Source organism: Podarcis erhardii (genome assembly GCF_964252035.2).
Source record: "Podarcis erhardii genome assembly, chromosome: 4".
NCBI classification, from domain to species: Eukaryota; Metazoa; Chordata; class Lepidosauria; order Squamata; family Lacertidae; genus Podarcis; species Podarcis erhardii.
This window is the reverse complement of record NC_138508.1, coordinates 57125022-57152001: the sequence shown is the minus strand read 5'-3', so window position 1 is coordinate 57152001 and position 26980 is coordinate 57125022. Positions and strand designations below refer to the sequence as shown.

At 42.5% G+C, this 26980-nt stretch overlaps 1 protein-coding gene across 2 annotated transcripts; it reads left to right on the top strand.

The window, feature by feature from the left end:
- Positions 1-926: 926 nt before the first annotated feature.
- TMPRSS2 (transmembrane serine protease 2) lies at positions 927-26585 on the top strand. Of its 2 annotated transcripts, XM_081859374.1 has the most exons (14): positions 927-1177; positions 9646-9702; positions 11552-11759; positions 12306-12392; positions 12768-12887; positions 13677-13806; positions 14409-14519; positions 15381-15424; positions 16776-16950; positions 17746-17921; positions 19762-19857; positions 21754-21896; positions 23233-23385; positions 25188-26585. In XM_081859374.1, the coding sequence occupies exons 2-14, from the start codon at positions 9688-9690 to the stop codon at positions 25197-25199; spliced, it is 1470 nt and encodes a 489-aa protein (XP_081715500.1). In that variant the 5' UTR covers positions 927-1177; positions 9646-9687; the 3' UTR covers positions 25200-26585. The 2 variants fall into 2 exon arrangements, with proteins under 2 accessions (XP_081715500.1, XP_081715499.1); XM_081859373.1 differs by lacking the exon at positions 25188-26585 and having other exon boundaries at positions 23233-24276.
- Positions 26586-26980: the final 395 nt, after the last annotated feature.

Below are 26980 nucleotides of genomic sequence, written 5' to 3'. Positions count from 1 at the left end.
AAATCTGGTAACCATACAATAGGATAGGGTCCTTCAGTGCACCTGAGGCCAACAGGCTAGTTTAGGGAGTATTGGGTCAGGATTGCCAGCTTGGCCCCATGACCGTGGGTGCCGGGGCCATCGGTGCCATGCAGCATGCATGGCCCTGGCACTGAAATATGTGGGTTTCTGGCCCCTTCATGGAGACTTTTGTGGGTGCTCAGGCGCCCAGGGCATTGGCACCTCTGTACCTGGCAGAACTGTGGCACACATAGGTGTAATGGGCAAGAGAGAGAAATGGCAGGGCAGCTGGTGAAGAATGGGGAGGGCTGCTGCTGCTGCCCTCCACCATCTGCCACCCAAGGACATTGCCTCACCTGCCTATTGGTAGGGCTAGCCCTGCAAGACTATCAACATTGCTTCATTAATTCACTGCCGACTCGAGAACGAAAAACTAATAATTCTTTTTCTTTCTTTGCAAACATCTTCTTTTAAAGGAGCCAGTATGCTTTAACCTGTTGATTGTCTGCCTCCTGTCACGCAGCTGGCAAAGCCGCTGGAATTCTCCCTCCGCGGAGACGCCTCGCGCAACCCCGCTTCCTCGGAAGTAAGCCTCCCGGAGTTCAGTGGGGCTCGCTTCTTGGCGTGTGGATCGAGACTTCGCGGCTGACGAGCCTCCCAGGTATGCGGAGGGAGCCGCCGTCTTCGGGGGTTTCCTCTCAGGCGGCGGGGCAGAGGGTGGCCGCCTAAGCCCCACCCCCTCCGGCAAGGCAGGCATGGCCACAGAGAGGGACACCTCCGGCGGCGGGGGCGGCGGCGGCGCTCGTCGCCCCACTGCCCGCCCCGCTCCCTCCCTGCGCGCCTGCAGGTGAATAATAGCCCGTCAAGCCCGCCTCTGAGGATGAGGTGATAAAGCGAGAGAGCAGCGAGCCCACAGGAAACGCCCGGCCGCTCTCCCGTAGCGGCGGAACGAAGGTCTCCCTCGCCAAGTCCGCGCAGCTCTCCCGCTCTCCCTCTCTCTGACTCGGCGCGCGGGGACTTTTGCTGTTCTTTTACCTCCGGGGAGAAGAGCGCGCGGCGGGAGGGGCGCGGAGAAAGGGAGGAAGGCAAGGAAAGCGTGTCCCTGGGCGAAGGAAAAAGCCGCCCTGCTGCGCCTGAGCATCGGGGAGCGCGGAGAAGGCGCAGCCAGTCGCCTCAGGTGAGCGCGAGAGTTTTCATTCTCGGGCCGAGGGAGACGCGGCTTGGGCTTGAGGCGGAGGGATCGATTCGCCAGCACGGCGTCCTCGCATTGGCGGCCGAGCCCGCCTCTTTTTTGTTTTGAGTACGCGGAAGGCCCCCCCCCCCTCTTTTATAGAAGCATATGCTTATTAAACTAGAAGCTGTTAATTGGAAGAGTGTTTCGTTGGCTTCCATTCGTTGCCGTTTCTGTGGCGAGAAAACGAACAGAAACCCCGCTGGGAGAGGCGGTCGTGCCCTTTACGCACAAATCCGGATTCTTTTCGAACCAAAATCGTGGTAGGGGGGCTTTAAAAAAGGGGGAGGGGGAATTGGGGTAGGAGACATAGGCGGGGAAGCTTGGGCATAGCACCAGTTTATTTTTAAAGTCAGGACGTGTTGGTGGTGTTTTCTGTATGTTTGATCTGAATGACCTTGGGTCCATACCTCTGCCGAAACACCTGCTGTTTCCTTCTTGTTAATACGTCGGTTTGGACTACAGAGATTTCGGTCGTGTGGATGATATTCTATATTCTAAAAATGACTTACGCTGTATCCAGCCTCACCGGGACGTTTCCAATCATAGGATGGATAAAAGTGATCTGCAGAGGCTGTTAAAGAGGTGCATCGATAGGATCTCTTTCTAAGCAGGCATGGGTGGCCTCAGTACTTGCAGGATCCGCCTGGGACCCACTACCTAGAATCAGGTACAAAAGTGTACAAGTTAAAGAATTCCGAGGCCCAGGAATAGATCTGAGTTCATTTATTCCACACACAGATGTTACTTCCCTGCTTACCCCCCCCCCCATACTTCATTTCAGCAGAAGAATTGTGGGGGGTAACTTTGCTGGCACCTTTGTTAAACAAGAAGTATGAAATCTTCACCAAATCCTCCAAGCTCCCTGGAGCAGATCCTGCTCCATCTTCTGTCCAGCACTTTTCCATAGAATCTGGCAACTTATTATACAACAGAATTTCATATATTTTTGTTGTTGATAATTCCCTTTTTATTAGATCCTTTCCTCAAGGAGCCGAGGCCACCATATTTGGTCAACACTCTATCCATTTTACCCTCACAACATCCACCTAAGTTAGCTTAGGCTGAGATATGGGGACTGCCCAAGGTCACCCAGAGAGCTTAAAGGCTAAGTGGGAGTTTGGGGCTCCCTGGCCCCAGTCTCACATTCTTGATTACAACACTGCATTTTTAGCTCAATCATCCACTGAAAAGATCAGAACTGCTTATACATGTGGTTCCTATATGGCTTTTAAGTGGAATGTAGCTGCTGATTTGAGCTTGATTAATGGGCCCTGGGTAGATCCATGACACTTCCTTTTTTTGTGCAGTAGCACCTTGCACACATTAGGCACTAAATATGGAGTAACCCAGCAGCTGTAGTGTCTTCATAGTGGTGGTAAATATGAGAGAAGTTCGCTTGCTCTGTGGAAGCAGTGATTTTGAAAAGCAACATTATGCAACCATATCTACATATGAGACTTTGTGCTGATTTGAGGAGAAAAGCTTACAAACTGAAGGTGTGTGTCTTTACTTCAGGGTAGCTGGGTATGTGAAATGAAATGCCCATTAATCTGAGTTCTCTTAATTGCTGCTTTTTAAATATCTGTTTGGTAGTTACTGGCTACACAAAACTATCACATGGTCCAAATCTATAATTTGTGTGCTCCTTCCTTGTAGATTAGAGATCACATTTGGGCAGTTTTTATGGGCCTCATTTCCAGTAAGGGATTCAGGTTACGTTTCTGCAAACTACCCAAACCAGCACATATTTGCATCTAAATGGGTTGAGTTACACTGACCTTAGTGGAACAAAGGTTACTGTCCTCAGCTTAAAATGCTTTCTTTAAACTGTTCTGCTGGCAGTGAAGGAAATAAAATGAAAATTATGTTCTTGACTTATACTGCACTGTCACAGGCAGATTGAGAAACTAAGCTGCAGTAGTTACACTTGAGTTCAGGGTTCTGCATGTCTAAAGTGGTTTGAAGCATCATCCTAAATTGTTTGAGGATTGGGCTGTCCATTCTATTGTGGGAGGTGGTGGTGGTCGGGAGCTCGAGTTTTTAAAGGCCATTTTCGCTGAGGCTTTGAATGATGTACTTCAGCTATTTGAGCAGGAACAGAAATTCATGTGCAGAATTGTCTTATTGGTCCTTTTTTCGTTTTCTCATATTGTGCTGTTTCTAAGGGCTATGGGATTGTTCCTTTGTTTTAAGTACTAAGGAAAAAAGGACATGTGATAAAGGGAAGAAGGGCTGTACTGTAGTTTAGGTTTCCCTAGAAGCAAATTTCTTGGGTGAGATGGGGTTTTCCCTCTGCCTTCAAAGGCTGAAAGCACTTTATGCATAAGCAGTTCCTTCTGCCTGATAGGGTTACCAGCTTTGTCTGGCAGGGTTGTTTTCCTACCAGCAACTATGTGATAAGCAAAATTGCTTCAGGTGGAACTTTTTTCCTATCTGAATTTTCAGCCTGGGAAGAATTTCAGCCTTTAAACATCTGCTCACCATGGCAGCATTTAAAGACACGGAAGCCTTAATAATAACTTTGTATTCTATAGTCCTGTTCCAGGAACTTCATTATTGAAACGGTTTCTCTTTTTCTGTAGAATACATTCCATTTCTAAGCTTATTTTAATCTCTCTTGTTTCTGCAGTTGAACCACTATAGTGCTATAGGCTAAGGATGGAGAGTTGGGGAATTGCCATTCACAAATGCACTAAGGCTACAATCCTAACCCCACTTACCTGCAGAGTAAGCCCCATTGAATTCAGTCGGACTTACTTTTGAGTAGACATGGTTAGGATTGCTCTAAGTTACCTTATTAAAACTCTGTGCAGACTCCAGCTCAGCTCCTCATCCACAGTGGGTCTGTGTTAGGATGAGGCTGTGACCTACCAGGGAGGCAGGTTTACAGCAAATGCCTATTGACCATAAGGCATATGAAGCACATTGAATACTTGCTTATAATCCTTGTTTGTTAATAGCACTCCTTCACTACAGTTGCCTGTACAGGGTTTTTTAAAAACAGTATTTGGAACAACCATATGCTGAACTGGTGTTAACTGAGTGATCTCAGTTGATACAATGCTGATACAATGCTGCTGATACAATGCAAGTTCAAAAATATTTTGCTATGTACTTTGAAGATGACAGTTGAGTGGGGTGTCAGCATTGTTGGCCCAAAGTGACATCAGAAAAGTTTAAAAGTGTCCCCTGGGTATATTTAACTGTTTCCTCTGTATAATAACAACAAGGACAGGAAAACCAAGTTATATGTGCAGTTAATGTACACATAACACAGATATGCTGTCCTCATGATTTTGTATCTTTCTGAAGTGTGATATTTGTAAGAGAACCTAAATCTCAAGTTTTCCAGTACTAGGAAGCAGATGGAAACTATGGAGCAGACTTTATGACATCCTATCTACCAGTAGCACATGTAACAAAATATTTTATTTTATTGTCTTTCTGCTACTGTGTGACACCTGGTGCTTTATAAATTATGCTTCAAGGGAAACGGGTGCCCCAGATATTATTAATTAAGGTGGAGAGACAGTACAGTTACAAATGAGAATGCAGTGCCATGCATGCTTACTTGGGAATAAGTTCCATTGAACTTGGAGAAACGTGGTTAGACTGCATAGTGGAAATTCTATAGAGGGGAAATGACTTCTCTCTCAAGCAAAAAAAGAGAGGTTGAAAAAAGCTGTTCCTTTGCTTGGTTAAAATAAACTTAAGTAGCTTCATGTATGTATACATATACATGTATCATCTCTATTTGTAGCATAATGTGTCAACAGCAAAAAATAAAGGATTCTAATTATAATTATTTGTCCAATGCAGGAACATGTCATTCATTCAATGCTTAAGAGTTTTTAAAATTATTAAAAACAAAACAAATTCCTTCCAGTAGCACCTTAAAGACCAACTAAGTCAGTTCTTGGTATGAGCTTTCGTGTGCATGCACACTTCTTCAGATACACGTGTGCATGCACACGAAAGTGTGCATGCACACGAAAGCTCATACCAAGAACTGACTTAGTTGGTCTTTAAGGTGCTACTGGAAGGAATTTGTTTTGTTTTGACTATGGCAGACCAACACGGCTACCTATCTGTAACTAAAATTATTAAGTGGTTTATAAACACTTTAAAATAAAATATTCATATAATAATGAAAGGTTCCTCAGATTCTGTTAATATTAGCTATTTTTTTCAACCCCAGACATTTATTAACTACTGATATTCCAAATGTTAGACTAGTTTTTCCTTAATGTTCCAATTATACATTCAAAATAAGTTTGACATTCTGTTAGATTATCATATGTAGTGTAACACAGTAAATTAAATGTAACATTGCATCTACTGTATTGTGTTATGGATTTTCCAAGCATTCAGGTGCAACTGGTTGTGATGTTAAAACTTCTCATGCAAACAAACATAAAATTGCATGTGTTTGGGTTTCAAAGGTACAAATGAATTTCCATATTACATCAGTCCATGTAAATTTCACCAGTCTATATTGCATCAGTCCATGTAAATTTCACCATAGAACTTTAAACAAATGGATTCAAGATAATGTATAATTTTGAAAACTTTCCCTTTCTGCAGCAACCTAATAAAGTTGCTAATTTTCATATATGAATTGGAGATGTAGTTGTGTTAAATATTTGTCCTGACTTTTTAGTAATGACGCTCAGTGTTGAACTTTCTCAGTGCAAAATAAGCAAGCAGCACATTCTTCATATGCATACCTTGCATACTGTGGTGTATATCTATGAAGAACAAATCAGGTGATAGATGCTGTTTCTATTCTGCATGAAAGCTTTCCTGTTATACCAATTCTTCCATGATGAGTTCCCTTTAATTTAATTCCTGAGCCGCCTACTGACCACCAGTGGCGTAGCGTGGGGGGTGCAGGGGGGGCCGGCCGCACCGGGCGCAACATCTGGGGGTTAGGGAAATCCACGGGTTAGGGGGCGCAAATCCATGGGTTAGGGGGCGCAAATTACTTGCCTTGCCCCGGGTGCTGATAACCCACGCTACGCCACTGCTGACCACCATAAAACTGCTTTAAAAGTCCTTTTATAAGTTAGCACTATTTGGAACACTTCCACATACCTGTTCTGGTACTTGATGTTTAAAGCCCTGCCCCTGCCTGAATGGCATGTTATAGCCACACAGCCTCATATCTAAATAGAATATTGCTTCAAAAAGCACTTTTGGAAAGCATGAAGGCGAGTGTGCTAAACAATACCTTAAATGAAAAAAAGAGATCCCTGTGCTATTAACTACAGCAGGTTAATGGCTATCTGATTCAATTAGCTCCCCCCCCCCCTTGAAAATGATGTAAAAACTGTTGGGATACATGCTCTGTCTAAGCTGTAAGTACTTGATGGGAACAATCTAGTTCTTCTGAGAAGGGTGCTAAAGAAAGTGGTTTTCTTCTGGTTGAAATAAGTTCAGGCCTTATGACCTGCCACACCATGTTATCTGCTACTAAAATTGGTTGGTGCACCAACTGGTGAGGCATGATAAGCTAAGTGAGCACTGAGTTCATAACATTTCTGGTCCAGGGTAACCTAGCCTTGAACTGAGGCATCTTTTGGGTGTTTGATTTCAACATAATTGATACCACTTGGTCAGATGAGCCAGAAATGTACAATTGCCAGCAAATAGAATTGTGTTTTTTGTTAAATAAATACAGAATATTTTACCTTTGTCTTGCTACCTAGTAATGAGAGTACATGGTGGTATGGTGTGGATTTCTTGATATTGTAGTCAGTGTGTTGAGAATACTTAGGTGCTTCATCAGAGTTTCAGGAAATCCAGCTGTGTGATGTTTGAGAACCAGCTTGGGATGTGATATTATTTTTTAAAAGTTATTGGAAGTTACCAGCATCAGCTTTGCATATATTCCTTATTTCTGTGAATTAATTGTTTTAGCTGTTTTTAATATTGAGGTTTAAATTATCGTAACTCATTTTGGGACCTGATGATGAAGGACGTGTAATAAATTGAAATATATAACAATAAATACTATAATAATTCTAGTGATGGACACCCACCTGCTGTTTCAGTTGCTTCAGCAAACTCCCCTTTCAATGCTTTTCCTGCTCCTTTTAACTTCCACAGGGACAGGTACTGTACTTTATTTAACACTAGACTAACAAAGCTATTGCCTGCCAAGACTGCCTGCTCCCTTGCTCAATGTATGCCTTCTTCCTCACAGAAGCCATAAGAAACCATTTGGTAGCAGCTCTCCAAGGTTTCCCAGACTTACATATGTTTACCAGGGATTATATCTGCAACCCTTTTTTTAATGCATAGTATGTGGTTTACCACTGAGTTGTGGAATATTTTCAGTTAAAACAATAGAGAAACAAATTTTTTATAGTTACTACTTTTAGCGCTAGAGGAATTTGCACAAGTGGTGTTTTTTTTAACTTCGTAAAGTTTATTAGGATAGGTTTTGGGTAGCATGTGACACTTCATTAAAGGCTGTTCCAATAAAACAAATTATGGTACATGAAACGTTTTGGTTCTCCTCTGTTAACCTGGAACAATCTTGCTACAGCTTGAAAATGCTCTATGGTGGCTTTGAGAGTTGTATGTAGTCCAAGTCTTTGGTGGAATAGTTGCAGTGTACAGTATTGGAATTTCCCTGGTGTGTTCACTATATGAATTTAAAAGCTGCATGACTGGAAAAGGATCATTACTGAGTAATTTAAAGGTGGTACTAGTGTTATTTTGATTTTTACTTCCAGGCATGTAATCTTGTGCCACGTAATCATTTCACTGGTTTGGCTTTAATTTATACTTCCTTGTATGTTATTTTGTAAATTGAAGCTATATAGTTAGAACTATAAATTACTGAGCTGAATACATGTTGCTGACTTAAAAGGGAAGTATCTAGAAAGATCTCAACAAACAAACTTGGTGATGAATGTATCCGTGATAAATAATAAGCTTGTGTACACTGTAAGTTGAGAAGCTTTCCCAGCTTGTTTATTGGTTTTTGTAGGAAACAGAAAGTTTGCATCACATTACTTTTTCTCTCCTTTATTGCAACATAGTTGACATGAGAAGAATACATGGGGTTAAATTCAAACTAGCAATGCAGAAGTAGGTAGGATTTAAGCCTAAAATCAGTGGGACTAAAATTTTGATCGATATGCTGTGATTCTATACACTAATGGTGGGGAATCTTGTTTCTATACATATGGGGGGGGGGATCAGCTGGAGGCTAGAGCTGATGGTAGGCTGGCTGCAGTGGAAGGAAGAGAAATTGAAAACTGCTGGGGAAAAGATGGGGTGGAGAATCCTGGAAAATGGCATGATTGGTTAGGGAACCTGAACAGAAGAACTTCACAGCACAGCATTTTGTGACAGATCCTCCTTGCAATTTAATAAAAATAATTAAGGCTGGAAACACTGATATCTTTGAATTGTAGGCTCCGCCACACAAAACGGTATGTGTGCTTCTCAGTAGCATGCACATGGGTCTGTTAAAAGGGATCAGTCCAGTAGCATACTTAAACCAGTAATGCACTTGGAGGGGAGATGTTTGGTTCCTTTGGGCTAAAGTCTGTCCTGTCATAGTATATCATGCATGCTCAAGGTACGAGTAAATTTGTTGTTACATTTGAATGACTGTCAGAAAAAAGCACAAGCATAGTGAAAGAGCAGGAACACATGACTAGATGACTAACCAACTGGTGTTCCGGTCAAATAAATTATGGCTATGTTCTTAAACAATTTATGAAAAGATTTGTTCAAGGCGTTGGAATTTCACCCATTTAACAAAAGGAATGGTGTGAGTTTTGCCTTTTAGGCTGTATAATTTATAATTCCTGAATCAGCAAGGATTCAGTTGTTTAACTAGCCAGACCACCTTCTTTGTAATGGCCCCCTAAATATGAGTTGCTAAGGTAACAGAGGAAGTGGCTCTGTGCCAAAGAGCAGATGGGTAGGGGCTGGCTATAAATGCCTGTTAGAAGGACAAAAGCCAGAGGTGAGGTGTGTAAGAGCTGGAAGCTAGAAGCAGGTTGCTGGCAGAAATAATAATAATGATCACAACAACAACAACCAATATAATTAATAATTCATACCCCACTCAACCACTTTAGTGGCTTCCAGCAAATATAAAAACATAATAATGGACAATTAATGGACATTTGAAAGAGGCTGTCTCAATACTTTATTATTACAGTATAACAAAGTTGGATTGATGGGTAAAGTGTGAGTGTCCTCTGCAGGAGTGAATTGTAAGGCATTGCAGTGCAATCCTGTAATGTCTACTCAGATGTAAGCCTTATTGAGTTCAGTAGGACTTACTCCCAGGCAGAGTGTCTGTGTCTGTGGATTGTAACCACAGTTACTTGCTTCAAAACTTTAGTGCATCTTATAATTGAGAAAGTAATTTTCTCTGTTTATAGGTTTGTCTGAAACTTGTAAAAAACGAACTGCTGAGAATCAAGATGGAGTCTGATTCAGTAAGTGAATATCTTTCAAAGATAGCATGCCATTTGTTGTGATTTGTAAAAGTGTTTTCAGAAAAAAGAGATGGCAAATCTTATTATAAAATAACCTTAATTTATGCTTATTGAAAATAACGTCTCCACATCACACCTTTGTCTTAAATCTAGGATCTGATCTTTTTTTTAAACGATATTATAGCAATTAGAAAACCAACAGGAAAGTATCTGCCAAAAAGCATTTTGAACTTTTATGGTGCAAACAGTTGCTAGTGCTTGCTCATCTAAAGTTCATCTCAATTCTTCTAGCAAGTGGGGACGGGTCCATAATTTTGGCCTGGTTTTGCTAGCCAAATAAAAAACTGTTTTTGATGGGGCCTTGTTTAGCTCAGCAGAGCAGTAACCCATGAGCCTGCCTGTGAAAAGCCTGTCAGAACCCTTGTTGGGACATTGTGGACCTCCACCCTTCCTCCCCCAACTAGGACCTGGGAATACGGTGGGTAACATTGTGCAGCTGTTGACATGATAGCTCCACCCTGTCCCACCCCTGCCATAGCTGTGCTTTCACGCTTGCCAGACAGCAACAGCACACATCCCATGGTGAATCTCGTGAGTAAATTGTGGAAGCCTAAGAAGCGGGCTGGATTTGTAACAGGGTGGCGCTGTGGGTTAAACCTCAGTGCCTAGGACTTGCCGATCGCATGGTCGGCAGTTCGAATCCCCACGGCGGGATGCGCTCCCATTGCTCGGTCCCAGCGCCTGCCAACCTAGCAGTTCGAAAGCACGCCCGGGTGCAAGTAGATAAATAGGGACCGCTTACTAGCGGGAAGGTAAACGGCGTTTCCGTGTGCGGCTCTGGCTCGCCAGAGCAGCTTCGTCACGCTGGACACGTGACCCGGAAGTGTCTCCTGACAGCGCTGGCTCCCGGCCTCTAGAGTGAGATAAGCGCACAACCCCAGAGTCTGGCAAGACTGGCCCGTACGGGCAGGGGTACCTTTACCTTTACCTTTGTTCTACTATAGTGCCAAAATGCAAATAGAATTCTATAAGCATTGGGACCTTATCAATGCAGCACAATATAAAACACCATCTGTGGGTAGCCACTACATTAGGCAGCCCTTAGAAAAAAAATTGCTTCTGAAATCATTAACATTGGGTTTGTCAATTGACAGTGAACATAGTAGCCAGGGCAGACTCGGCACTTCTTATGGCAGTCATGGGGGCCATCACATGTTTTCTCTGCTGCTAGCACTGATTTAGCAGCAGGCAGCACCCCTCAGCATATTCCACCAGGCCTTCAGACATGCTCCATGGGTGAACAGTGGGAGCAGCCAAGCTCAGCTTTCATACATAGTGGCTGTTTGCCATTTTAAGTTATCTATAATGCAAGGTCTTGGTTTATAGATATATGAAATTTACTGATGATTCCTGATTGTTTTACTGATGCTTTGTTAATTATTCTGTATGGTTTATGTTTTATTTGTGATGTTCTATTATATTGTTGTTTTTCATTGTTTGTGAGCCACTTTGTGATTCATGTGAGTGAAAAGCAGCATAGAAATATAATAAATGATAAGAAATTAAGTTGTTTTAAACTGGTTTTTAAAATTAATTAAATATTTTCTTGAGTTTTAAGAACTTTTTTTAATGTTTTGTTTTAAATTGGTGCAACCTGCCCTGGGATGTTAGGGAGAAGGACCAGCGATAAAGTAATTTGATGACAAATGACAACAACTATTGAAACAAATAAATAGACACTTGAGTGAACTATTGCAAAGTGAGAGTTGTTTGTATTCCAGTGCTTTCTAAACCATATTTGTTCACTCATGTGCTGATTTTGTTTCACCTGATTATTTCTGATTTTTAGAGGCCACCTCCGTATTATGAAAATTTTGCCTATCAGCCAGAAAATGCAGCTTCTCATAGGTACTTCGGTGGCTATAACATGTATCCACATTACCCACCTCCGTATTATCCTCCATCAGTGCCACATTACGTCCCCAGAATTTCTACTCATGAGTCAACTCCAGTGCCAACAATAGCACAACCAAAGTCTACAAAAATCTGCACGCAAAGTAAGCTTTTTTCTTTTCTTTTCTTTTAAAAGCAAGATTTTGTGTAATTAGACCTGTTGTATAGGTTTCCAAAAAAGCCTCTTTGTATTTGTTCATATGTTTAAACATTGTTCACATGGTTGTATAGTGGTACCTCGGGTTAAGTACTTAATTCGTTCCGGAGGTCCATTCTTAACCTGAAACTGTTCTTAACCTGAAGCAACACTTTAGCTAATGGGGCCTCCTGCTGCCGCTGTGCCGCTGCTGCTCGATTTCTGTTCTCGTCCTGAAGCAAAGTTCTTAACCCGAGGTACTATTTCTGGGTTAGTGGAGTCTGTAACATGAAGCGTCTGTAACCTGAAGCATATGTAACTCGAGGTACCACTGTAGCAGGGAGTAGCAGGGAGAATAGAATGGTGGGCAGTTCATTGAATTAATGATGTTATGGATTTTTTGGGGGGGGCGGGTGGGTGGGCTGCTTTTCTTTAAACTCGTATGTACCTGTAGGTTAGGAATAGACTGTCTAGTCTTACAGCTCATGAAAGTTATTTCTCTATATATTTTCAGGACTCAGGAAAATATTGTTACTCATTCTAGCCATTGCAATACTGCTAATAGGGGCTGCAATTGCATGTGTTCTCATCTGGTTTTTCGGTAAGGATCTGTTTGTGTTTATAGAAGATTAAAATGTCTTGCAACACGTTTGCCTGTGAAGTAGGTTAGGTAGGCTGAGAGACAGTGACTGGCCCAAGGTCACACAATGAGCATCATGACTGAGTGGGGATTTGAGCTCAGGTTTCCCAGATCCTACATTCTTAACCACTACCCCACAGTGGCTCTCTTAACAACCACATAATGATTAAATTATGGACCATACATGTATGGTCATGGCCACAAACGTCTGATAGCATTAGTCTATCCTGCTTCCTTTTCTCCCCACCCATATTTGAAATGGTTTTGCTCATGAAGCATGGCGCTCTTTTTGCTGCCAGTGAAGTAGATTCCTAAATCTGATTTGTTTCTTTACAGTGACAGACAGTTGTTATGGCTCCAAGATACGGTGTGGCACTCAGGGAGTTTGTGTGTCACCATCTCAGTGGTGCAATGGAGTAAACGATTGTCCTGATGGTGAAGATGAAAATCGTTGTGGTAAATGCATTCAGTGAATTATTATTCTTTTTTTAAAAATTGAAAGCCCCTCCTCTATAGTCAGCCTATAGTCAATGGTAGCTAATATTATCTACGGCTAGATTCTGTGTAGCAGTTGTTGGAGACAGGCAATATTTCTCACACAGGACACTGGCAGTCATTGCTTCAATTACGGTGACCTGCAGTCATTGCTTCAATTATGGTGAGGTTTCCCCTGTGCTGAAATTCTCCTGACACAGTAAGCACAGACGTACAGTAAGGGAAATATTAGGGCCATGGCTGGCCTGCTGTTTGTGATCTTAGAACAACAAACTTATTTTGTCGTCTCCCAAGTAAAGTAATCAGCCACAAGTTGGAAATAACCTCTGCCTTGGGGATGGGGAGCCTGTGGCTGTCCACTGTTCTTGGATTCCCATTTCCCACTGTCCCTGACCATTGACCATAGTGGCTGATACTGAAAGAACTTGGGAGTTCAATAACATTTGAAGGACCACAGCTTCCCCATCCCCGTTCTTTAAAAATATATATTAGAGATTTTCTTTGATTAAAACCCTCCCTCTTCTACATGTTTGGATAATTACTACAGACATCCACACAGAGGCCCCTCCCAGTGTTTGTAATCTTATCAGCAATGCCCACCTACCCTTTAGCAACACCTGGCTTCTTTTTGCAGAAAGGGAACATCAAAGTTGCAGCAACTGCTATAAATGTGTCAGCCAGGTAATCTCCTTATTGAAATTTGATGGTTCTGAGACTTTTATATCATCAGAAAATTTATTTTTGTTTTAGTTAGGCTTTATGGACCAGATTTTCTCCTGGAAGTTTATTCATCTAAAAGCAAAAAATGGTACGGTGTTTGCTATGATGATTGGAATAATGAACATGGAAAGACTGCCTGTGAGGATTTGGGATATAACTCGTAAGTATAGTGATATTTTAATTATAGCAAATATAGACTGAAATAATTTGACTGCAATAATTTCCATATAATGAGGGGAAGGACTAGACCATGTGAAAAATGAACATAATATTTTAGCTGCAGTTCATCCCTTTTCAGCTTTTTATTGTTATTAAAAAGTGTGCCTAAACATTCTGGTGTTTCGCCTATAACTTAGGTTTAAGGTGCCATTTAGCTCCTAGCTTTCACTTCTCTGTTTCTAACACTGCTGCATGTATCTTGATTACTGATATTTGCAGTAATACTTTTATTATAGCAGTGAGTGTAGTAATGGTGATAGGAGGAACAAAATTTGAATTCCACACTGTGCCAGATCTTTCAACAAGCTTTACAATGTTTCATGTAAGTGCTGGGAAAATAGATATGGCTCCCAAAATCATTATAATGCAGAACTCTCTAATGCAGCAGATACTATTGGGTAGTGCTCAAAGCTGGTGAAGAGGGAGTTCATATCTAGTGGCATTAAAAAAAATATTATTAATGCTTAAGCTGATTGTGTTGTGTGTATGCATGCTGAAATAGTTAAGCGCACATGTTTGAATGTTCACTCCTATCTTTGACAGGAACACATATCTCAGGAGCAATCCATTACCACTCAAGACTTACTCTAGGAGCTTTATGAGGTTGAATAAAAGTGCTGTGGACACAGACTTGCATAAAAAACTTTATAACAGGTGATACTTCTATAATTTTTGACTACTTTTAAGGGTTTGACTCCCAGAAACATTATAATGCACAACTGTTGTCATAGGGGAGAACTTAATGATTGTTGGCATAAACAATTCTTAATAGAAATTGAAGACATTAAGCATATTTAATAGAATTTGAACTCATCAAACATATTTTACCAAGTTCTGTTCTGTGCATATAGAAGACAAATGTTTGCAGTTCAGGAATACTGCCCTTGAGTTGTACCCAACTGACTTCTACTCATGTCCAGATTAGCAGTTGAAATGTGGAGGCTGCTTTAAATTGTGGGACATGTAACGAAGCAGATCTTTAATATGCCAACCTGGAAATTTTCTCCCCTCCACTGCAAACATTTTAAAGCTGTGCTCAGTACCCAGTAGCTTGCAGCAATAGTTGTGCCAGCCTCTCTCCTTCAGTGTGAGAATATGCCTTGGAATTCCACCATTAAGAGCTGGACAATACTTTTAGCGCTGGTTATTTTGCTGTGAATGGTGGGGTTGGGATATGGGGGGGGAGCTGTTAGGAGCACCCTACAATGCAAGAGTAGGAGGAACATACATTTGTGTAAATTAATGATTGATACCCTCTTTTACCCTTGTGGAGTCTATTAGTGTAGAAGCCACTTCAATATGTTTTGAACTTGTGGTGTACGTGTGGAGCTGATTGTCTAGATTCTTCCTGCCCAGTTGGTACCTTGCCAGAAGGGAGGCTCCTGATTTACATGAGAAAATGTGTGCAGATCTGGTGGCATGATTACCCCCACACTGTTGTAGAGTATAGGTTCATGTGAAGTTGAAGCCTCCTTCATACATAGTACAAATACATATATACTATTTGTGTTACAGCGATCAGTGTCCATCTCTACAGATAGTGTCTCTGAGATGTATAGGTAAGTGTTGCAATGCTGTTTAGTTTTTAGTTAACTTTTTCTGTTTTTATTTGAATTAATCTTTTCTGTCTTGTGCCTGGCTTGTAAGAATCCTAGTAAGTACAGTGGTGCCTCGCAAGAAGAAATTAATTCGTTCTGCAAGTTTTTTCGTCTTGCGAGTTTTTCGTCTTGCGAAGCACGGTTTCCCATAGGAATGCATTGAAAATCAATCAATGCATTCCTATGGAAACCGCCTTCAGACCAGGTCCGGGGACAGTCTGTCCCCCGACGTCTTCTGAAGGCTGGGGGGGGGAAACAAGGGCTTTTCTTCCCACCCCCAGCATTTCAAAAAACCCCGGGACAGCAGAGGACTTCTCCGCTGTCCTGGGGTTTTTAAAAATGCTGGCGGGTCAGCGAAGGCTTCGCTGCTGCCCGCCAGCATTTTAAGATCGCCCCGGACAGCGGAGAAGTCCTCCGCTGTCCCGGGGTTTTTTAAAATGCTGGCGGGCGGCAGCGAAGGCTTTGCTGCCGCTCGCCAGCATTTTAAGATCGCCCCAGACAGCGGACTTCTCCGCTGTCCCGGGGCGATTTTAAAGCCCCCGGGAAGGCAGGCGGGGGGGGGGAGCAAAGACTTTCGTCCCCCGCCAGCCTTCAGAAGAGGTCCAGGAAGGCCGGCGGGGGCCGAAAGGCTTTGCTCCCCCCCGCCTGCCTTCAAAAGCCGTCCAGGATAGCGGGAAGCGCTTCCCTGCTATCCTAGACCGCTTTTAAAATGCTGGCGGTGGGGAGCAAAGCCTTTCGGCCCCCGCTGGCCTTACTGGACCTCTTCTGAAGGCCGGAGGGGGGGGGAAGGCTTTGCTCCCCACCGCCAGCATTTAAAAGAGGTCCCCAGAGATTTCCCTATGGGCTTTCTTCTTGTGAAGCAAGCCCATAGGGAAATTCGTCTTGCGAAGCGCCTTGAAAAACGGAAAACCCTTTCGTCTTGCGGGTTTTCCGTCTTGCGAGGCATTCGTCTTGCGGGGCACCACTGTAAGTGAATGAATTTATGTTGATATGGCTGGGGTATGATTAAATTGGTCAAATACATTTACCTTATTTCATTTGGAGAGTCTGGGTTCTATTGTTATAAAGCCACCGTTATCATGAATAAGAATCAATATAAAATAGAGATCCTGATTTCTAAGGAACTGATATTAAGTGTCTGTAAATCTGACTGTAGGCAACATGGCTATGGTAACTCCTAAAAGGAAGAGCAGGATACATATATTTTTGTCATGAGAGAGTCATAAATGGAGGCAGGAAACATCCTGTGACTTATGTTATGAATAGTTTACTTATGAATGTTTTACTTATGTTTCCTCTATTTTTTACAAAGCGTGTGGCACTTCCAGTAAAGTTTGGAATCCTCGAAGCAGAATTGTGGGCGGAACTGCTGCCTCCCCTGGTGAGTGGCCCTGGCAAGTCAGCCTTCATATACAGAAGATTCATCTATGTGGAGGGTCCATTATCACTCCTGAATGGATAGTAACTGCAGCTCACTGTGTAGATGGGTAAGTCTCAAACAATTTCTCCCAAATTATGTGTCCCATGGGATTTTGTCTTTTGTATGTATAATGGCTCTGGTTTCTAAAACTTGTGAAAAATTACAGTGATGCCTCGCAAGACGAAAAGAATCCGTTCCACGAGTCTCTTCATCTAGCGGTTTTTTCATCTTGCGAAACAAGCCCATTAGCGGAATAGCGCTCTTAGCGGCTCTTAGCGGCTTAGCGGGTAAGCAGCTTAGCGGCTTAGAAAAAGGGGGGGGAGGGAAAAAAGTCGGAAAAACTCGCAAGACGTATCGTCTTGCGAAGCAAGCCCATAGGGAAATTCGTCTTGCGAAGCACCTCCAAAACGGAAAACCCTTTCGTCTAGCAGGTTTTTCGTCTTGCGGGGCACCACTGTATTAGGAACCATTTTTGTCTTTCAGTTTTTAAACAGAAGGGATGTAGGATCTGGCACTTATTTTTAGCCATGTTGAAATAATTTTCAAGGAACGCCTAGACAGCATTGTGTCTGTCTGGTGTGCTACGGAGAACTCGTCTCCTTTTGGTCAAATGTTCTTGAGGCTTTTTGAGGGTGTTTTGCTCCTTTCTCCTCCTCTTTGCTAGGTCCTAACAAATGCAGACACACTGACAGAAAAGATCCCTATGGTGTGTCTACACATGGCTTTTTGCTATCTATATAGGGTTGTAACCAGGAATGTTACTTTCTTGACAGTAGACCTTAGCATTAGGTGTTGATGCTGCAGCAACATGAATCATGCTTGAGAATAAATCATAATTGTTAGCCTTCATTTTGTTTCCTAGGGCATATTCTCATCCATTTGACTGGACAGTTTATCCTGGGATCATGACACAGCAAGAAATGCGTCCTCATAGGGGCTACAGAGTAGCCAAAATAATTTCTCATCCAAACTATGATTCAACTACTAAAAATAATGATGTTGCCCTTATGAAGTTACAGCATCCTCTACCTTTAGATGGTACCTATCTATTTACCTGTGTATATACATGTATATTTTATTTTTCTATTACCTGCTCAGTGCAGCTAACAAAATCAACATTGCATCAAGCTAATTGCACCAGATCAGTACAAAACAACAGAGGCTGATTTAGGGGAGCACGACCCGTTCAGTTGCACTGGGTGCAGTGCCTCAGGAGTTCTGCAACTATTATGTAGAATGGAAGACAGAGGAGGCAGGGAGTGCTAAGTTTCAGTGTTTGCACAAGGCACTGCTGAAATTTGAGACCCCAAGATCTGCCACTGAAAATGATTAAAATGAAAGATGTGATTCTATGATGATAACCTAATAGAAAATTGGAGAATCTGTTTATCTTTCTACAGTTAAAGTTTACCTTCTACACTTAAAGCAGTACAGTGGTACCTCTGGCTACGTACTTAATTCGTTCTGGAGGTCCATTCATAACCTGAAACTGTTCTTAACCTGAAGCACCACTTTAGCTAATGGGGCCTCCTGCTGCTGCAGCGGCACAGTTTCTGTTCTCATCCTGAAGCAAAGTTCTTAACCCGAAGTACTATTTCTGGGTTAGCGTAGTCTGTAACCTGAAGTGTATGTAACCTGAAGCGTACGTAACCCGAGGTACCACTGTAATGGCAAAAAGTTTATATTTCAAAATGTAGCAACAAGCCAGTCTAATCCACTATACCGAAGCACCAAATGTAAGTTTGCAAGATTTTTGCCTCTTCAGAAGCAAGTATTGCATCATGCACGCAGCTCTGCCTTCATCCACCACTGCTGTGGTGACTGGGCCAGGGCCTCCGCCTTTGCCGCAAGGCCTCTGTGGTCATGGCATCAGCAGGGTGGGTGAGGCGGAGCGTGTGCAGCTGGGCATCCACCCACTACCACTCTCCACCACCGCTGGCTCTCTGGTGCTGCAACAGCCTCCACTGAGGCCTGCTGCAGACACACCCCATAAGCAAGCCTGTGGCCACAGTGAGCTGCAACAGAGGCCCCATGGTGAAGGGTCTCTGGAGGCCACCAGAGAGCCAGCGAGGTAAAGCTGTGGTGGGTGGAGACTGAGCAGCGCACATGTGTGCAACATGACTGCCAGGCACCCACAATAGAAATTTTGTGGGTGCCCATACACCCAGCTCTGCCCCCCCCCGATGGCCCCATTGTCCTCCACATGTCAGGGTGCAAATCTTTACACCAGGGAGCTTCCAGTGCTTGTGTTGACTCCCCCTGCATTCTATGCCAAATACTGTTGAAAATGCACAGTGCCCCAAATAATGTAAACACCTGCAGTGTCAGTTTTTATTTCCTTTCTCTTCCATCCCCAAACCTCCATGTTTGTGGGATGGTGGGGAAAATATAGTTTATTTTATTTTATTTTATTTTAAAAATTATTTTCATTTTTTTACATTTCAGTAATTTTGCAGTCATGTTAACATTTTGAAACTCAACTCCCCCCCCTTTCTGCAGTTCCTTACATTTATTTTTTATATTTTCAGCATATTCCAATTAACTAAACTTAATCATTTATTCATCGATTGAAAAATGTAGTATTAAGTAAGGCGAGTTGCTGCTTTTATTACTCTTAACTTGTCTCCAACCTTAGTCACATCTAGACTTCTGCCAAAAGTGTGTTTCTGGTGGGCAAAGGTTTCTTGCCTTGGTAGCTCCCATACAGTGAACAGAAATGCTCATTTCCTCAAGGAAATTAGAGTGCTAGTAGAAATCGGGTACAATGAAAGCCCCCAACCTTCCATGTTAGAAGGGCTGAGAGTGCTGTTCTGGCAACTCTCTATCAAATTCTTATTTCTGCACAGTTACTGATTAGCAATATGTCCTTGCCTCATAGAGTTTGTAAGTCCAGTTTGTTTGCCCAACCCTGGAATGATGTTTCAGCCTGAGCAACAATGTTGGATATCTGGATGGGGAGCGAAATTCCAGCGAGGTAAAATCGCTTTCTATCAAAGTCTGGGCTTTCCTTTAATTATATGTTGTGGCACTTTGGAATTGCTGCTATAAAAATATTAAAATAACTGGCTTGGTTGCAACAAATTAAAGTGACCCAGTTAAAAGTCACTCTTTATGCTGGAACTAGATTGTTAGTGCAATATCACCTTATATATGTCCTATATATGTTTGTTGTTGCTATGAATCTTGTCACCCTGAGCCATTACTGATTTGCCTATGTTTTGTTCTAAATGGAAAAAGCCACCAGATATTTTGAGGAAAGTGACACACCGTTGTTGCTTCACTACATAGCGTGTTCTCCTTCATGGAGAGGACGTGTTGCGGTGGGGTCTGCTGAGCCACCCCTCTGTTACCAGGCAGGGTCTCTAAAGATGGCCTGGGGCAGTGATTGGTTCACTGGGTTGCTGGGGTAAAGTTATGTTGCAATTTTGGTGGGAGGGGTAAAATGTTTAAATACTCTGCACGCAGCCTGGAGCTTTTTCTTTGCTGCGTGCAACGGATCACCCGCACACCCGCCCTTGAGTAAGGGGTTGTTGCATTGACCTTGCTATGCCTGTCATGGGGTCGTCTGCCGTTGGGGCAGGGGCCTGGTAGGAATTTTGTCCATCTGGCTGATTGGTTGGGCCATTTGGTTTGTGCCTACTGCGTAGCAAATCGTCACAACTTGTAAGGTTGCGGTTAGGCATTGGTTATAAATTGGTGGAGGAGGGGTTAGGATAGGCTGGGCCTGCCCCTCCATGGTTGCTGCGGAAAGGGAATTCCGTTAAAGGAATCCTGGGGCTTGCCATCTTTTCGTCCAATCCCTGGAATGGGACTAGGACCGGCAAGCCTTCGGGGAGCATGCGGATGAGAATTGAGGGTCTGTGGCCCAGCTCCATTTCTCCCCGACTTGCTTTCCCCTGAACTGTCTTTTGGTGGTGCCCGCAAGTCAGTTCTGTCCCCAGGCGGGGGGACAGATAGTCTTAACCAATGCCTAAACAACAACTCATGGTTTTGTATTTAAATAAAGTTGTGGCCAAAATTATGCCAAAAACCTTAAACAAAAATTAAGTGTGCGTTGTGAGTTATTTGGGGGGTGGCTTGGGGACCTCGACATGCAAATAGCCTACATCCTCACTGACTCTTAGCTATTCTGGCTGGAGAAGGTGAGAGTTACACTTCAGCAACATCTCAGGTGCCAAATTTGGGGGACAGCAACAAAGGTTGCAGTCTGAGACTCGGAAGGAGAGTCAGAGTTAGCTGAAAACTTGAAGGCATCGCAAGATCCCGAAGGGTTTGTATCAGGATCTGTTTTCAGCAGTGCTGCTGCTACAGTCATACCTTGGAAGCCGGATGCCTTGTGAGTCGAAGCCGCAAACCCAGAAGTTAGTGTTCCGGTTTGCGAATGTTTTTTAGAAGCCGAAAGTCTGACGTGGCTTCTGATTGTGTGCAGGAAGCTCCTGCAGTCAATCGGAAGCCGCGCCTTGGTTACCGAACGTTTTGGAAGTCGAATGGACTTCTGGAACGGATTCTGTTCAGCTTCCAAGGTACGACTGTATTTGTAAATCTAAATATTATAATGCTGCATAAGTCTCCAATGAGTACTCCCTCCAAAGGAAGTAAAATGCAGTTATGCACTTCCCCTAGGGTTACTCACTGCCCAGGAATGTGGGGAATAGATAATAGTTTGTTTTATGTATATGTAATGTCTTGTTTAATGCAGCTTTGAAAAAGACATTTGGAGACAAGTTGCAGTGCTTTGTCAATCCATTGAACTGCATTTTTACTGCAGAGTCCATTGCCTATATGTCAACATTCTGCAGCTGAAAGTTTTAGTAGCTTGTATTTGAGTGGCTCATAATATGTTGTTTTTGCACCTATTTTTCAACCTTAGGTAACACTTCAAAAGAACTGAATGCAGCAATGGTACCTCTGATAGACTCAGCTATATGTAATAATAGGTATATCTATAATGGACTCATTTTGCCTACCATGTTCTGTGCTGGATATATAGAAGGAAAGGTGGATTCTTGTCAGGTAATGTCTCTCTATTTTAAGTGATAAAGCAGCGCTTAGATTCTAGCATGAGCTCTTGTGGTCAATTAAGACACAGTGCTAGTTTAGCCTTATGAAGCCCTAAATGGCTTAGGAGCAGGTTACCTGAGAGATTGCCTTTTCCCACATATGCCTCACCACACCTTTAGAGCACCTTCACAGGTTCTGCTTTGGCTGCCTTCAACAAGTGAAGTGAGGTGGGTGTCTACCAGGGCCTTTTGGTTGTTTCATCTTGGCAGAGAGAGACTCACCATGGAACTTTTCATTGTGTCTTCCCAGTGCTTTACCCAGGCTTTTAAAGTGTTTTACATCTGGCCCGTAAGACCACCCTGAGACCTGTGGGTATAGGGCGATTTACACATTTTAATAATACTAATAATAATGGCTGAGTTTATGGAAAGGAGGTAGTTTTTCTGTCTTCCATTGTGTTTATTGATGTGCCCATAGAAATGTTAATACAAATAAATAATGGTGATTAGTTCATTGGAAAAACATGTTTGACTGATTTAAAAGCATTTCTCATTTCCTTGGTGAACTTCCTTTACAGACGGAGGGTGACCTCTCTCAACCCCCTCCAGTTTTCCCTATCTAAAAGCTAAACAGAACTTCTGAAAACCATTCAATAACTATTAAAGGGCTGCTTACTTTCAGAAAAGTTAGTATTAGCCAGACGTTGTAGGCGTAGGGCTCCCTGCCAGACGACATTGGTGCCACCTCTGAGGAGACTATTATAGCACATGATGATTCTAGGTAGCATACAGTGGTCAAGTAAATTGCACAGGTCCAGCCCTTATGCTTACAAGCTCAAAAACAAAATATGAAATGGAAGAGGGATAGGAAGGAGAAAGCGATAAGTAGAAGTAAATTCAGGTACCAAAATTTCTTAGCTACGTAATGGGCAATTGAGAAAGTTGTGGGAGAAGAGAAGCCAGAAAGGAGTTGGTCCCAGTGACTTCCTCAAGTGGAGTTATGTAAAATGAATGGAATTTTAAGCAGGGCTCCTCACCTGGCTTCTAGTGTTTGAGCAAACACAAGGAGATAAATTAGGTATACAGGGTCTAGACAGCCAGAGCCTTTTCAGGTCAAAACAAGTAGCTCATTGCCAATGCAAATGCTATAAAACCCATCTAATATAGTCACAATGGATCTCTTCATTAGTAGGCAAGAAGTTTCATTCTGCAGTAGTTGAACAAAGGGTTTAAAAGCAGCAGTAACTTTACCGTGGGTTGCAATGAAAATGATTACAATTTTCCTATAGAAAACTCTGCATGTGACTTATAGGGTATAACTGTAGAATGTGTTTCCTCTCTTGTTTTAGGGTGACAGTGGTGGTCCATTGGTAACTCAGAAGAATGCTTTGTGGTGGTTAGTGGGTGACACAAGTTGGGGAACGGGCTGTGCTAGTAGATACAGACCTGGAGTTTATGGTAACATGACAGTGTTTGCAGACTGGATTTACAGAAATATGCAGGTAACCTTCTCTGAAATATTTTGATAGCACTTTCCGAGGTGGGTTTTAGTGGTTGTCAGATACATTGCAGTAATGCTGAAATGGCCACGGGGCTGATGGACAAGAGGCGGGGTGGGGAGTGGTAGCCTTCCCTGCCCTTTTCTGCCAGCCAAGCTGCTGCTTGGTAACAAGAGGAGCAAAGCAGGGATTGCAGGTCCAGGTTGCCACAAGTGGACAGGGACCTGGCTCATTTGTAAGGGCAGAGAATTCTGTCTGTGTTGACAAAGGTGTTCAGTGTGTGTGTATCAAATTTGCTTCAATCATGCTGGAGCACGGCCAAGAGATGGAAGTCAGGGAACTGGCTCTATATGGACAAATTTGTTTAAACATTTTCTTAAAAGGGAAATGAAAACTTGGTCTTCCTCCACATCATGTGGGGCTGGAATGACATAACTTTTGCTCCAATCAATTATCTCTAGCCTGCTCCACCCAATATGATTGGGGAAAGCTAGGTGACTCCATGTGCTCTGCAGAGTTGCCTGGTTTTTACCCAGTAGCTCCAACCTTGCCCTGCTATCTATCTTAAGTATTTATACATTAGGCCGGGTTTCCGAGTCTACAGCTGTTTTTAGACTACAGCTTCCATCATCCCTAGCTAGCAGGACCCAATGGTCATGGATGATGGGAATTGTACTCCAAAACCAGCTAGTTACCCAAGTTTGGGAAACCCTACATTAGAGAAAGTGTCTTTGATGTGTCTAGATCCAGCCTAGAACAGGGGTTGAAAACCTGTTGCTCTGCTGACTATTAACTTCCACCAGGTACAGTAAACATGGCTTTTAGTCTGGGATGGTGGGAGCTGCCCATTCCTTAGACCCTCTGTTATTAAGAGAGCTCCTCCCTACCAAAGTTCAGGTGATAGCAGCCCCATTTTATGGTAGGTGATAGCTCCCTACCAAAGTTCAGGTGAAAGCAGCCCCATTTTGTGGCAGCCCCTAAGCTGTGGAATTTACTCCCTCTAGAGGTGTATATGGCACCTTCATTACAGTTTCCCATACGCTGAAGATGTAGCCCACTCCTGGCCTTTCATACTGGAAAGCTATTTTAGGAGCCACCCTATTCTTCTGCGTGCAAATTGTTTTAACTGATATAATTTTAAATTGTTGTAATCTTTCCCAGGACCTCATGTAAGAAATTGCAGAACTAATAGCATCTGGAGGGCTAAAATGTACCTCTCCTTAGTTTTTGTGAGAGAAATAATTGATGGTGGTGACAGCAGTGGCACAGGGACCAAAGGGGAAGGCAGGAGAGAGCAGATGTGTAGTGTGTGCACAGGCATGTCCACTCTGGGATGCCATTTGGCCACTTCTGTTGCACTTGGCTCTCAAGGCACAATATGGTTCCAAATGTGTTATCTCCCATCAAGGAAACTTTTTTTTTGGGGGGGGGTGTTTAGTCAGTCAAGACACAGATACAGTTCTCCTGCAACTGTCTTTTGTCTCTGCGGTAGGAATTACAAGGTGTGTTCAGGCACACCCTTTGGCTGCCACCTTCGGTCATTTGCAGGTTGCCACGACCTGAAAATTTATAGTTCCATAGAAAGACTTGCCAGCCCTGCTATGGTTTACTCATGATCCTGCATGCAGGGATGAAGAGAATGTGAGTCAAGATCCCTGATCTTGTGGGAGCAGGGGGCAGTCAAGAATTCAGTGACACCACTTGCTTCTTACCTTGAACAACTGATTGTGTTAAAAGTTCACGTAAACATTAATAAATTCAATACTTTGAATTGAGGTTGCTGAAACTTGTGTTTTTCCTAACAGGCGAACAGATGATGATATTCAGCCATACACCCCTGCCCTCCATGGAATGAATGGTGCCCCTGATGTATCTGATTGCTTCCAATGGCTTTCTTGGTCTTCATCATTCCTGTACTAAGCGACTCTTAGGACCTAAACACTTGATAATTCTGAATGCTTGCAAAGTATTCGGGGCCATTTGCACTGGGAATGTCTTAATATCAAGCGGTGTAGGTTGAACAAGATTCTCTTTACTTCAGTGTAGGTGCCCCTGGTCAGTATCACTCCCTTATCAAGTTGCTAAACTTTTCTTCATTTTGGAGGATTCCCAGCCAGTTTTTTCTTTTTTTAAGTTTCATTATAAATCCTATTTATAAATTGCTGTTACTGCTGTCTTTGGAATAGCACAGCATCTTGTTTATTTTCTTGGTTTTATTTTAACTTTTAATATATTATTATCTGTGAATATCTGGGCTGCTGGCTAGCCCCGTTTTTCAAGATTGAGGGTAAACGTCTTATTGTAACATATGAAGAGACCTTCTCCAATACTCCAGTACTACTGAGAGATGAATAATACTTTTCCATTATCTCTTGGGTCAGGTACCTTTACTTCCTTGTGCTCTGTCTAGGTATTATATTGATTCTGAATTCAAGTCTATGTTCAGGTTTATACTGAATTCCTCCCCTCCTTCCAATATCAAAATTAGAGTTTGGTTCAGAAAATGGGAAAACCTTGAATTTTATTTTGTTAGAATATTCCCAGGTCATATCTGATGCAGAAAGGATAAAACTACTACTGAGCCTCAGTAAACAACCAACTGAATGTTATTTACTTATGTGCTTACTCATGTTTAGAGCCTGCAGAAAGTAGCTAGGGAACAATTCAACAGTTTTCCCCAATCTCTTTCCTGAGCAAAGACTAAATATGCTCTTGTGAATATTTATTACATGCGGTTGGCTGCTGTTAACCCACATGTTACTGGAAAAGTAACCACTTAATCTTACAGCTACCTCATTTTGTAAGAGAGCGGCAACATTTATCTATTAAGCAGGGATGAATTCAGAAATAAACTTAAATATGGAATGTGTAACAGCAATAAAATCTGGCAAACTGTGGATTTCTTGTGATTCTCACGGACTGAAATTACTAAACTGCTGCTATTGAATTGCACTTTTTTTAAAAAAAAAATGTGCCGGTTACTGCAGCAACTTTCATTTCAGGGTTTGCCGATAAAGTTGGGTAGTAATGAGCCACTCAAATCATTATTTAAAGGAGACATACCGATAAATACTATGAATATAAATCTTGCTGAATTGTTAAATAGTTGTGCCACTATTTTAAGTAGCAAATATTTCTTTACTTCAAAACTGAAATACAACATGTATCTTATGTACAAATAAATAATTTTTTTACTCTCTTAACCTTTTGGCTAATTAATATTTCTTGTGTTTCTTGTGAGTAGGACCATTAGCAAAAATGGGCACCTACAACTGGAGAATATTTGGGCTTCAAACATTCTTTTCACACTGTCCTTGCTGGATGAGGCTAATGGGAATGAGACAGCATGTGTATGGCCACTTTCCCTGAAAATGTAAATTAAGGAAGATTAACTGCAGAACAGACTTTCCCCCACAACATTAACAATGTTTTCCATTACTCAAAAATGTTGTCTATTGAAGATACTACAGTCGTACCTTGGAAATCGAACGGAATCCGTTCTGGAGCTCCATTTGATTTCCAAAACGTTTGGAAACCAAAGCACAGCGTCAGATTGGCTTCTGGGAAGCTCCTGCAGCCAATCGGAAGCCCCATTGAA

What these genes read in the sequence shown, in the direction of transcription:
- TMPRSS2 (XM_081859373.1), top strand. An exon ending in CATAAAAAACTTTATAACAG is followed by an intron (nt 14,520 to 15,380) that starts GTGATACTTCTA and finishes TTTGTGTTACAG; the next exon opens with CGATCAGTGTCCATCTCTAC. An exon ending in GAAAGGTGGATTCTTGTCAG is followed by an intron (nt 21,897 to 23,232) that starts GTAATGTCTCTC and finishes CTCTTGTTTTAG; the next exon opens with GGTGACAGTGGTGGTCCATT.